At 49.5% G+C, this 12471-nt stretch overlaps 3 protein-coding genes across 3 annotated transcripts; 2 read left to right on the top strand and 1 right to left on the bottom strand.

Annotated features, from left to right (window-relative positions):
- Positions 1 to 211: 211 nt before the first annotated feature.
- On the top strand, positions 212 to 8306 carry CCOS01_05006 (beta-ketoacyl synthase domain-containing protein; the record flags this gene model as incomplete). Its single annotated transcript, XM_060453187.1, has 12 exons — positions 212 to 768; positions 820 to 1264; positions 1330 to 1398; positions 1458 to 1581; positions 1642 to 1754; positions 1814 to 2777; positions 2841 to 5908; positions 5972 to 6265; positions 6324 to 6398; positions 6467 to 6795; positions 6873 to 7347; positions 7404 to 8306. The coding sequence occupies 12 exons, from the start codon at positions 212 to 214 to the stop codon at positions 8304 to 8306; spliced, it is 7416 nt and encodes a 2471-aa protein (XP_060317145.1).
- Positions 8307 to 9142: 836 nt separating this feature from the next.
- On the top strand, positions 9143 to 10402 carry CCOS01_05007 (uncharacterized protein; the record flags this gene model as incomplete). Its single annotated transcript, XM_060453188.1, has 2 exons — positions 9143 to 10028; positions 10086 to 10402. The coding sequence occupies 2 exons, from the start codon at positions 9143 to 9145 to the stop codon at positions 10400 to 10402; spliced, it is 1203 nt and encodes a 400-aa protein (XP_060317146.1).
- Positions 10403 to 10541: 139 nt separating this feature from the next.
- On the bottom strand, positions 10542 to 12367 carry CCOS01_05008 (uncharacterized protein; the record flags this gene model as incomplete). Its single annotated transcript, XM_060453189.1, has 5 exons — positions 10542 to 10711; positions 10774 to 10843; positions 10902 to 10938; positions 11075 to 12097; positions 12171 to 12367. 5 exons carry the CDS (start codon positions 12365 to 12367, stop codon positions 10542 to 10544), a joined length of 1497 nt encoding a protein of 498 aa, XP_060317147.1.
- Between the last annotated feature and the right edge of the window lie 104 nt (positions 12368 to 12471).

Consider the following 12471-nt stretch of genomic DNA (forward strand, 5'->3'; position numbering starts at 1 on the left):
GGCTGATTCACTCTTGGACTCATAGCCTCGAAGTAAGCCATGTCTCTTATTTCGGTAACAATCTAGCAGATTTTGTCACGACTGAACCACAGAGTTGCCAGAAAAGCCCGCATATAATCAAGCATTGTGCCTGTTGTCGCTTTTATGGGTAGGACGCAGTGAGTATGGAAAAGGGACTGTACTATCAATCTCTACACATCGACTTGACACCATGACCAATAGCACCAAACCCCCAATGAATGGTTTTTGCAATGAGACCCATCAAGAGCTCTGTCTGTATGAGCCCATCGCAATCATAGGCATGGGCGTGAGACTCCCAGGACGCGTCCATAACGCTACCGACTACTGGGACCTCCTCGTCAACGGCAGAAGCGGACGTTGTCGAGTTCCAAAGAGTCGTTACAACATCGACACCTGGTATGGCAGTGGAAAAGCTGCCCACGTTCCCAGCGAGTTTGGCTATTTTCTCGATGACATCAACCTGGCCCATGTAGACCCTAGCTTCTGGTCTTTCACAAAGCAGGAGGCCGAACTCATGGACCCCCGGCAACGTCTATTCCTCGAAGTTGCTTATGAAGCCCTTGAGAATTCAGGTTCCACGAGATGGAGAGGTTACGATGTTGGGGTCTACGTTGGAACCATGGGAGAAGACTGGAGTCAGCTTGAGTCTCGCGACAGTCAAAGCCTCCAACAGGTTCGACCTGATGTGTATGGAGACTATATCATTGCCAATCGGGCGTCGTATGAGTTTGATCTTACAGGACCGAGGTAAGTCTCTTACCATGGTTTATCTCTTATGATTTCTCACAACATCTCCAGCGTCGTTGTTCGAACTGCATGTTCCGCATCTCTTGTTGCACTGCATCAGGCATGCCAAGACCTCCACAGCGGAGACTGTTCATCTGCCATAGTTGGGGGTGTCAACCTCATCCTCAGCCCTAAGGACACCATTATCATGCAGCAAAACGGAGTGCTGTCTCCGTCAGCAGCATGCAAAAGCTTCGACGCCGAAGCCGATGGATTTGCGCGCGGTGAAGGCGTCTCTGCCATTTACATCAAGAAGGTGTCGGATGCAGTACGCGATGGCGACCCTATCAGGGCAGTTATTCGGTCAACCTGCACTGCGGGAAATGGCAGAACCCCAGGACTGACGACGCCGAACCCTGAAATACACGAAAGGCTCATGAGAAGGGGACACAAGATGGCTGGGATCACCGACTTGTCCAAGACCGCGATGGTAGAGTGTCACGGAACTGGTACTTTTGTAAGTTTATTGCAGGAACTCTCGAAGACATGTCAACTTGGCTAAGTAAACGTTTTCATGCTTAGGTTGGGGATCCCCTGGAAGTCAGTGCAGTGGCCAACATCTGGGGTGATCACGGCATCTATATCGGCTCAGTAAGCAATTAAAAGCCATGTAAAATCTTTCGAGATCGGTTACTTACAAGATCTATTAGGTCAAGCCAAACATCGGTCACGGCGAAGGGGCTTCTGGGCTCTCCAGTGTGATCAAGATGGTTCTGGCATTGGAGAACTCCACCATACCACCAAACATCAACTTCAAAACTCCTAATCCTCGAAGTAAGCTACATTGAAGTGCAGCACCACTGGAAGCAGTCACTGATAAAATTCTGACTTAAGTTCCATGGAAGAGTGCCAAACTCAGAGTTCCCACAGAGCCTGTACCCTGGCCAACTGATAAAGATCAGCGGGTCTCAATCAACAGCTTTGGTATCGGTGGTTCGAACGCTCACGTGGGTTTTCGATTTGATGGATCTAGAATTTCTATGAGCTGACAACTTGGTTTCTGTAGGTGTTGCTGGAATCTGCCTCTTGCTTTGGCCTATCAACTTCCACCCTAACAAACGGCCTGAGCTCAGGGACTAACGTTCCAAAACACCAACTCTTGCCACTTTCCGCCACACATCCTGAGTCAATCAGTGTTATGGGCCTCAAGGTTCAAAATTATTTGAGTCACAAACCTGCAAGCTTGGGCGACGTCGCACACTCATTAGCATCTCATCGAGAGACACACCCATATCGAGCTTTCTGTGTGACCGACGGCTGCAGTTCCTTTCAGGTTTCATCAGTTGTCAAAGCAACAACGGCCCCGCCAGATGTAGTCTGGGTCTTCACGGGTCAAGGGGCCCAATGGGCTCAAATGGGCAAAGAACTTCTAGAGCAAGAGGGGTTGTTCAAAGACAGGATCGATGCCATGGATGGAGTTCTTGCAGGTCTTCCAGATCCTCCACCATGGACACTACGAGGTTGGTATATCTACGAAACTTGCTGGAATCCCACTGATAATCTGGACCTCTCAGAATTACTATCTGCCCCGAAAGGAGAGAGTCGCCTCCATGAAGCAGAGTTTTCGCAGCCATGCTTGGTTGCGATTCAAGTCGCGCTCGTCGATTTGCTTCGCTCATGGGCCGTTGTGCCAGCTGCAGTAGTGGGACATTCTTCGGGCGAGACCGCTGCTGCCTATGCGGCTGGTGCAATTACAGCTGAAGAGGCTATCTTGATCGCCTATCACCGTGGTCAGATCACTCGTCTCATAAAAGCTGCACACAATGGCAGCATGGCAGCAGTTGGTCTTGGCAGAAAACAAGTTGGGCGGTTTCTTCGCCCAGGTGTCATCATCGGCTGTGACAATTCTCCGTCAAATGTCACTCTGTCTGGCGAGAGCGATGTTCTTGAGGAGATTCTTCTGGAGCTCAGCTCTAAGCACCCAGATGTTCTCGCCCGGAAGCTCCGCGTTGAGTGCGGATACCACTCTCGTGAGTTCATGTTACACCGCTCCTGGTTTCGTATCGTGATCGCCCGACTAATGTCTACCACAGATCATATGAAGACTGCCGCCGCAGATTTCACATCCCGTCTGGAGGGACTGCTTCAGAACAAGGAGCCGCGAATCCCGTTCTATTCGTCTGTGACAGGAGAGAAGAACACAGACATGTCTCACACATATTGGGTCCGTAACGTCATCTCGCCTGTTCTGTTCAATACAGCGGTACAAGGAGTCCTAGACGATTTCAAATCCCCAATTTTCGTCGAGCTTGGCCCTCACTCCGCCCTTGCCGGGCCTATCCGTCAAATCCTGAACTTCAAAAACATGCCTGCCCAATACATACCGACGCTGGTGCGCAATCAGGATGCCATTTCAGCCGTTCTGAAGACTGGAGGGGAGCTCTGGGTGGCCTGCATCAATATTAACATGGCTGCCGTCAATCCACCGGGACAGTTTCTAACAGATCTTCCGACATATCCATGGCGCTACGATGAGGAGTATTGGCAAGAAAGCAGAATTTCTCGCAGTTGGCGCTTCAGGACATTCGATCATCACGAACTTCTCGGCTCTCGCGTCGAAGAGATTTCGGACGCCTGCCCCGCTTGGAGGTGTATTCTACGGCTTGAGGATGTTCCATGGCTGCAAGAACACGTCATCCGGGACAACATCACACTTCCTGCCTCTGGTTTCATTTCTATGATAGGAGAGGCTCTGAGGCAGCTTCACGGGTTCGTGGACTTTACACTGGAAGCTGTGTCCATGGAAGCAGCTTTGGTTCTCGATGAAAAGCCAGTCGAGGTTGTGACGATACTCAATCCGTCAAAGTCAAAGACTTCGAGTAAGAAGATCGTTTACGATTTCTCAATATCCTCACTTGCAGATGGGAGTGAAGTATGGGTCAGCCATGTATTTGGCCAGTGCAAACCCGGCTCAGATCGGAGGCATGCTGTCCCTGACATGCCTATCCTACCACGTAAAGCTTCAGCAAATTCATTCTACAACACTTGGAAAAGACATGGTCTGAACTACGGTTCCAACTTCAGGGGCTTGTCCAACGTCATTTCACATGTTAGGGAAGCCAAGGCTTTTGCAACACTGGATAGCAAGCTCGCAGGCTACACCAATTCGCCCTATTCGATTCATCCAGTTACTCTCGACACAAGCATGCACGTGGCAATGATATCCGAGGCCCGTGGTCTGGAGCGAAACTTCCAAGGTCTAGTTGTTCCCACTTACATCCAAGAGGTGTATGTTGCTCGACCAACCGGACAGATCAATGTTGTCGCTAGGGCCGATAATGAGGCTGAAGTAATTGCCAAGAGCAATATTGTTGGAATTTCCGATGGACAAGTCGTGATCAAGATCTCTGGCTTAGAGGTCACTCAACTCTGTGGAGTTACCAGTGACCAAGAAGCAGAAGATCCTCACGCTGGTGTCGTTTTGAACTGGATGCCAGACATTAACTTCACGAAGCTGACTCAACTATTCCGCCGTCGGGAAATGGATGCCAGTTTCAACGTTTTGAATGAACTGGTCTTGGCCTGCATCGTTGATCTGAGAACTCAGCTTCAGTTCCTTCCTGCCACGCAACCTCACTTTGTGAACTACAAGAGTTGGCTTGATGCGTCATATCGCAAGGCTATGACTGGGCGGTACGCAGATGTCCTCAACGCTTTCGACATCGCAACGATGAATCACAAGGCAAGGCTCGAGGCTATCGGTAAAATGGCAGAGTCTTGCAAGCGGACTCCTGCGTTGGACGCCTCTGTGTCGATATTCCGCGTGCATACCTTTGGCGCAGACTGCTTCTCCGGATTGCCCCATGCGATGAAGCCACTCGCACAGCCCAGCCATTTCGACGGAGTTGCCAACCTCATAGCTGACGTAGACTTCACCGACTTTGTTCGACTTCTAGGGCACAAGAACCCAGGGTTGAGAGTTTTACACATAGGCGCGAGAGAGAGCGATGACTTGCTATCGAAGTTATTGTGTTCCAATGACATCAACTTTCCATATGGTAGCTACGTTTATACCGGCGCTTTCTCAAAACCGCCGAATTCTTTGAGAAGCTGTTTCGAGTCAGCACCGGCTGTTACCTACAAGCAGTTCGTGATGGACGTAGATCTATCATCACAGGGCTTCTCGGAAAAATCATTCGATCTCATCATCTCCGAACCTACGCTATCCTCTTTCTCGAACGTCTCCATAATCAACATGCGAAGACTGCTTAGTCCGCGAGGTCATCTGATTCTTCAACATGCGAACCCCGAATCCAACCTTCTTCGATTCGCATACGGGCTATCTACTAACTTCGATTTCGGCTACGGCTCCCTGGGCAGTCCTGACATATTGCTGAACCAACTAAGTCACGCTGGCTTCGACAATGTCTCAACCTTTACCTTCGCAGGAGAGCATGGTAGGGTCACTGTCGCCACACCATTTGCTGACTTCCCAAAAATGAGCAAGACCAGCATCATCTGTCAAGACCCAAGTCATCATCTGGTTGTTGCAGCAACAAGCAACTTAGAATCCCGCGGTATTTGCCCACAGTTCTTTTCCCTTGGGCAGGAGCTGCCCCATGGTCAGGCCGTCGTGTGTTTGTTAGATCTGGAAGGCCCCTTCCTTCATGACATGGATAGCATCCAGTGGGAAAACCTTAAGAAGTCTTTGTATTCTGCGCAGGATGAGAGATTCCTTTGGATCACTGCAGCCTCTCAAATTCACTGCAAAGACCCAAGGTACTCTTTGACACTGGGTGTGACCCGCAGCATCCGGAGAGAATTATCGATTGACCTGGTCACCCTTGAACTGGAATCTTACGACGGTAGCGGATGGAATGCCATGACCACTGTCTTCGAGTCTCTTGGCGACCGAAGCAGCATTGACGGCACTAAGGCGGATTCTGAATATGTCAGCTCCGGGGGGGTGATTCAAATATGTCGGTTCCATTCTGTCAAGGTTTCCGACGACCTACGCCAGCGATGCGAGGGTGCACCCAAGGTTTTGAGGATGAAGAAGCCCGGAATTTTGCAATCTTCAACATGGGAAGAGTCAGAAGCCACGACGCTGAGCGATGATCGTGTGGAAGTCTCAGTGAAAGCTGTTAGTCTGAACGCAGAGGTACGTCAACTGAAAGATCTAGAAATGACTTGAAAGGCTCGGAACACTGACCATCATTTTAAGGACTCAAAATTCTCATCGGGTGACTTAAAAGATAGCAGCAGCGCCTGCGCCAAAATCGGCCTTGAAGGTAGTGGTGTTGTGACAGCTGTCGGGCCAAAGGCCTGTCGGTTCCGAGTGGGTGATCGTGTTGCGTTTAACCTCTGTAGCTCCTTGGCCACCACAATCATCGTCCCGGAGTCTCTTTGTGCAGATATTCCACACGAAATGACATTTGAAGAGGCTGCTTCGTATCCTTACTCTTATAGCACGGTGCTTTATGGACTTATGGAGCTTGGCAGGTTGAGGAAGAACCAGGTAGGCTCTTCTTGTCGAGATAAGCACATCGTTACTTGGGCATCTGCTGACTCTCTAGACTCTTCTGATTCATTCAAAGCCAGGTGCTCTTGGTTTAGCTGCTATCCAAGTCGCAAAAATGGTCGGTGCAGAGGTAAGCTCCATTCGTCCATCCTCGCGCGGACCTATTTGGGATGAAAGCCTGACTCAACTCTGCCCCAGATGTTCTGCACGACGGAGAATGCGACACAAGCCCGATATCTGCAGAAGTTGTACGGTATTCCGAGCAACCGTATCTTAAGCTCCGATATCACCTCATTGGTGCCTGAGATCCTACACGAGACAAATAGCCGGGGTGTGGACATCGTCTTCAGCACGCGTCCTGAATCTATGCAGGAGAGCTGGGCATGTCTCAAGCCGTTTGGAACGATGGTACAAGTACGACATGGTGGAGATCAAATGGCGGATACTTTGAAGAGTTGCCGCAACCGAACTTTGGTGAACATTGACCTCGAGGAAATGAGAGTTCACCAGCCCGAGGAGAGTACTCGGTAGGTCCTTGTTCCAAGACCATAGTCTTGAGATCTTCCACATCCAAAGTTTGACTCACTAACATGAGACCTTGCAGTCTTCTGGAGCAGGCATTCTTGTTCCACAAGTTTGGACTCAATAAGCCCTCGCAGCCCATTACAGTCTTTCCAGCTTCTGACATACTGTCAGCTTTCAAGTACTTGCAAAGTGAAGGGCGTATCGGCCAAATTATTATCAAGATGCCCGAGAGCAACATAGAGCTCCAAGCTCTTCCCTTACGACGAAGTTTATCTCTCCGTTCGGATAGAACCTATGTCATCGTCGGCGGTCTTGGAGGATTGGGTCAAGCCACCGGAAGATTCCTCATCGAAAAGGGGGCTCGTCATTTGATATTCTTTTCCAGATCTGCCAAAGATGTCGCCCACTCAGCATATTTCAAGGAGCTTGAATCTCTAGGCTGCACGGTTCAAGCCGTTTCTGGTAGTGTCAACGAGATGACGGATGTGGTGAGGATGGTTGACTCAGCAACTACTCCGATTGCTGGGGTGTTACACGCTGCAATGGTACTTCAGGTATGTCCTATTTCTGGCATTTTCTGATTTCTGGATAAATACTTACTACGCCCCAGGATGTTCACTTCGCCGACATGACTTTTGAGCAATGGCAGACTGCCGTCTCACCAAAAGTACAAGGAACTTGGAATCTCCACTACGCTCTCCAAGCACAGAGAGATCCTCTTGACTTCTTCTTTCTCTTCAGCTCCCTCTCGGGTTTGGGAGGACAGATTGGACAGGCCAATTATGCTGCTGGGAACGCATTCCTCGATGCGTTTGTTCAGTACCGGCATTCTCAGGGTCTAGCATGTTCTGTACTTGATATTGGCATCATGGAAGACATCGGTGTTCTTGCCAGGGAGACCAATCGCCTCGAAGCTCTTCGCTTGACTTCTCAGCATTGCCTTCATGAACAGGACCTCCTTGATGCCATGGAGTTGATGATTGAGAGATCTCAAGCGAAGAAGAGGACTCATACGCAGCCCTTATTGCATTCGATGGAAGGCTACTCAAATCCGAGTCAGCTTGCCATCGGAATGCGGTCTTCGTCTTCCATAAACAGAACCGGTTGGCAGCAAGATCCGCGTGCCGGATTCCTAGCAAAGACTGTGTCTGTAGACGGTCCTATCGATCAGCACACATCAGAAAGTACTCTGAAAGATTATCTTCAGAGATGTGTGTTAGATCCCTCGCAGCTGGAATCAGACGAGGCGAAACACTTCCTGGCTGGGGAGATTGGTGCAGCATTGCGGGGCTTCATGATGCGACAAGATGAGGACGTCGACCTGACAATGCCGCTGCAAACGGATTCCTTGGTCACAGTTGAGCTTCGAAACTGGCTGAGACAAAAAGTTGGTGTAGTCCTCAATGTTCTCGAGATGAAGAGTGCAGCGAGTGTGATCGCGCTGGGTGGTTTGGTGGCGATGAGACTTTCGGCCGTGTACAGAAATCGTATGCAAGATGTGGGCATCAGTTGAATAACGAAATTTATTCAAGGTTGAGGTTGGGCTGCTTCAGGAGGGTCTCCTATCTCAGGCACGGAAAAAAAAAGTTACTCCGAAGTTTTTGTTCGATTGCAAGACACTCTCGTTCTAAGATGAGAGTCTCTGCCAGTTACTTGAAATGATTACTATATCCCGTCAGTCACTGCAAGGTGAGGCGGTCATGATTATCAAAGTAGTTGATGTTGAGATCTGGGGGGCATGGGGTCGGGAGCCGTGCCTAGACATCGACGCTTCACTACAACGAGAATCGACACTCGCTGTGGGTAATGGCGTAAATTTGTACGAGAATTGTTGCTCAGATTCCTACTTCCAAGTGATTATGATCGTGTACACCGCCCCCGGAGAGACCGGGACGGCGGGTCGGCCCTTTGGGAAATAATAAAATAAACTTCCACACTTGATAGAAGATGCCTGAGAATCCATTGCTCGTCACAAAGTTTGACCGGCTGATGTTTACAATTGAGCTCTGGGTATTAATCTCCCATCTCCATGATAGACTTTGTGATATGAGTCTATGAGTGATGTGGCGAATCATACGGTATACTACTTGATCATTGACCAATACGACGCTCAGCCCTTCGTAGGCCCCAGCTGCTCACTTGAAAGCAAATGCTATGAGGCCGACTGATTATATAAAGTACATAGACTAGTCGCACTGATCAGTGACACCAGTCCGCTTCGATCTTGAGAGAAGTGAACATTGACATAATCAAATGACTCGTCACTTTTTATTCTTTGCGGTCCTTTGTTGGATCGCTACCCATTCGGCCATGGCGGCTAGGGTAGCGGTTGTCTTAACGGATTCGAAAATGGACGACAAGGCCGGCATTGCTGTCGCACTTATGAAAACCGATATCAAGAACCCTGTTAAACCTCAATACGACCGCGTTATCTTAGTCTTTACAGGCGCTGAAGAACGCAGCAAGATGGCCCTTGCGATGTCCGATTATCTTAACCGCGCTGAGAAGCATCAGCCTGCCTTACCAGCTGGGTGGGAAACACGAACTGCATGGTTCCAGACAAAGACCAACGTTCTGGGCCAGGCAGCGCCCCACGAAAGCTGGTACAAGAACCTTCGACCTACCAAAGAGCTCCCCGTGGCAACTGGAGAGTCTTTAGCAGCAGAAGTCGCCAGGGTTGGCAGAGGTTCTTTCGTGGACGTCTTCCAGGTCGCGCCCTGCGAAGATAATGATGTCTGGGATTTCATCAATGCATTACCCAATATCAATGTCTACCATCTCTTCTTTGGTTATAATTCCCGACAGGGTATCGCCACCGACGATATGACCCGAGCGAGTAGACTAGCTCTATCACAGAGGCAAGTTCAGTTTCACAAGACCCTACAGGCCCGCCTCAGCGACAAACATCCCAGCGCTCGGGCGGTCTTTACCCAGAACGTCCCATCCTTCGCCAACGCCGGAGCCGGCTCTCAGGATCTGTCTTGGTGTAGGAAGTATTTCCCTGAGGAAGACATCTTAATGGCGCTGCGGGATCCTTTCTGGACCGGCCTCATCACCCTAGCCAACAAGTACGCAGAAAAAGCGACGAAAATCCAGCAGATACCCGCTTCACCTGAGGAATTCATGACTCAAGTCGTGTCTGCTCGATTGAAGGAGACGACTCTGCGAGTACAAATTCTGAAGATGCTGGAGAGTGCTGTTTCAAATCAACAGTTTGCACAGGACTCGCCAAGATGTAAGTTATTATTAGTCGTCTTTCGAAAGGACTAGATCACTAACACTCTTCTGTTAGCTTATTCTCGTGTTCGCGATATCTTAGTCGAGGAGTTCACCGGAAAGCCAGCACCAACTTTGGAACTGGGAGACGCAAATCACATGGCGATCGTCTTGCAGTATCTTGACAACGAGACCAAGGACCACAATAGTTACGCAATGAGACTTCTGCCGGCCTTGTGTGACACTAGTGAGGAAAACCCCACTCAACCTCCCCGGGTCTCAGCAGGAGCGCCGGCTGCTCAAAGTCCAGATGGATGGGTTCTTGCAGGGTGTGATATCCAAGACACGAGAGGATATATAGAGGGGCTATTCCAAGAGAATGCACTGCCGTGAATGACTTTATGGCGAGGACATAATACTAAGGTAGCTTGGAATATTATTCCCACGACAAAGCCAAAATCAGGAATTATAAAGCCGCCAATGCGCAAGTGTGTAACATACATATATATATTCTAGGACTTTCTCTGTGACTCTACATCTTGTCATGAAGCGCGAACTTACTCTTCCCCCTTAAAGCATTGCCGTACTTGAAGAACAGCCATGGGAAGGGCATCATAGCAACTGTAAGGAATGCAAGAAGACTTGTTGCCCACTGGTGACCGAGTCTATCATACATCTGCACGCCAAATAATGGAAACGCAGCTGAAATCGCACAGAGTTAGAGAACTGAAAGGCTCGTGGCTTATTGAGAAAACAAGACTTACCAGAGAAGAGGCACCTAGTCAGTCCATTAGACGCCAGTGCCGATGCAGAATACTTTGCATACGCATCAATCTGAAAGTGTGGTCAGTAAAAGAAACGCTTGAGATAGAGGGACACATCTTCAACGTACGAGGAAGGTATAAATGCCAGTAAAGGCTAGAACAGTTCTGTAGCATTGGACCGATTAGCTTTCATCTGACAAAGAACTTCCTTGTCTCCGATGAGATAATAAGTGTGAAGGAATGAGAGAATTTAGGCCTCTCCAATACATTTTTGCATGTTCATTGGAGTCAATAGACTTACCCGCAGCCGAAGACGCCGGAGCCGATGATTGGTACTATCCAATGGATATTGGGACTTATCGTCCGGCCGAACCAGAATAACCCGATCGGTATCAGGAACCCGCCCAACATAGCCGGCGGTAATCGGAACTCCGGCTCGCTAGTCCCGTGCTTCTCCACAAGTCGCGTGCGGATGTTGGACCAGACTGGTGATGATGCTGCAGCCAAGCACATGCCTACAATAATGCCAAGGAATGTAAGACCACCTTGCCATAGGTTCATCCCATACTCCGTTCGGAAGAGGCGCGGGAACGCCAGGAAGAACAAGTACAGTATAGCCAGTAAGATTGCCGAGTATACGTTAAGGCAGAGGCACATAGGCTCCAAGAAGTTGAACTGTAAGGGTCGTAGCATGGAGGCTGCTATGATGGAAGCCTTCGACGGCTGAACATCTCCGCTCTTCTTCTCCATCGGCGCTCTATACCGGTCATCGCCAGTTTGTTGGCGGAGGTGCTTGGCCTTCATGTATAACCTGATTGGATGAAAGGTCTCGGGCGTGAAAAGTACAATAATGGCCATCAAAATCGAAGACCAGATGATCATGATATAATAGGTCCATCGCCAATTGATGTTGTAGTTGATGAATCCGCCGACTATTGGGCCCACGCAAGGCCCCATGAACGGCACTAGCGACACAAGAGACATGGGGTGTTGGATTTGGTGTGGTAGGAAGATGTCGCCCACGGTCCCTCCTGACACTGAGAGGAAGGTACCGCCAAAGGCACCACTGAAGAATCGAGTGACCAGTATGGTTTGAATGTTCTTTGCAACTGCTGATGGAATTGTCGAAAGGATGAAAAGAGACCATGTCCCGAGGTAGATGGGACGTCGTCCGTAATACTCACTCAAAGGACTGATCATTGGTGGCCCGAAGGCAATACCCAAGAGGAACGTTGACAGTCCGAGAGTGGAGACAAGAGATGATGTGCCAAATTCGGCATTCATCTGGGTGTATGTGGATGTGTATGCTGAGCTAGTGCAGGTACTGGATGATGCGATGGTCAGTATCAGCTACATTTGGAATAGACTAGAGGCTGCCTTCGGGGGGTTCTACTTACACGCAAATCGTTACATTGCACAGTATTGTAACGATGGCCCACTTCCGAAACAGTGACATGCTGTGTGGGCAAAAAGGGTCGTCGATCCCATTAAAACATACCTCGAAGGAATCCCGGTCGGTGGGTGGCCATGCCGAAGGCACGGAATACTTCTCGGCGTCATCGCCCGACTGGGAGTCGTAATTATCGCTGTCCATCTGAGCGAGACCTGAGAATTTCGTGGTTGTCAATACTGGGAAGAGAGTTCAAACGCAAGGTATTCAAGCCGCCGATGTTCTGAACTGAACATAGTATGAATCGC

The sequence above is a fragment of the Colletotrichum costaricense genome (assembly GCF_030867565.1).
Source record: "Colletotrichum costaricense strain IMI 309622 chromosome Unknown Scaffold_4.1, whole genome shotgun sequence".
Taxonomy (NCBI): domain Eukaryota; kingdom Fungi; phylum Ascomycota; class Sordariomycetes; order Glomerellales; family Glomerellaceae; genus Colletotrichum; species Colletotrichum costaricense.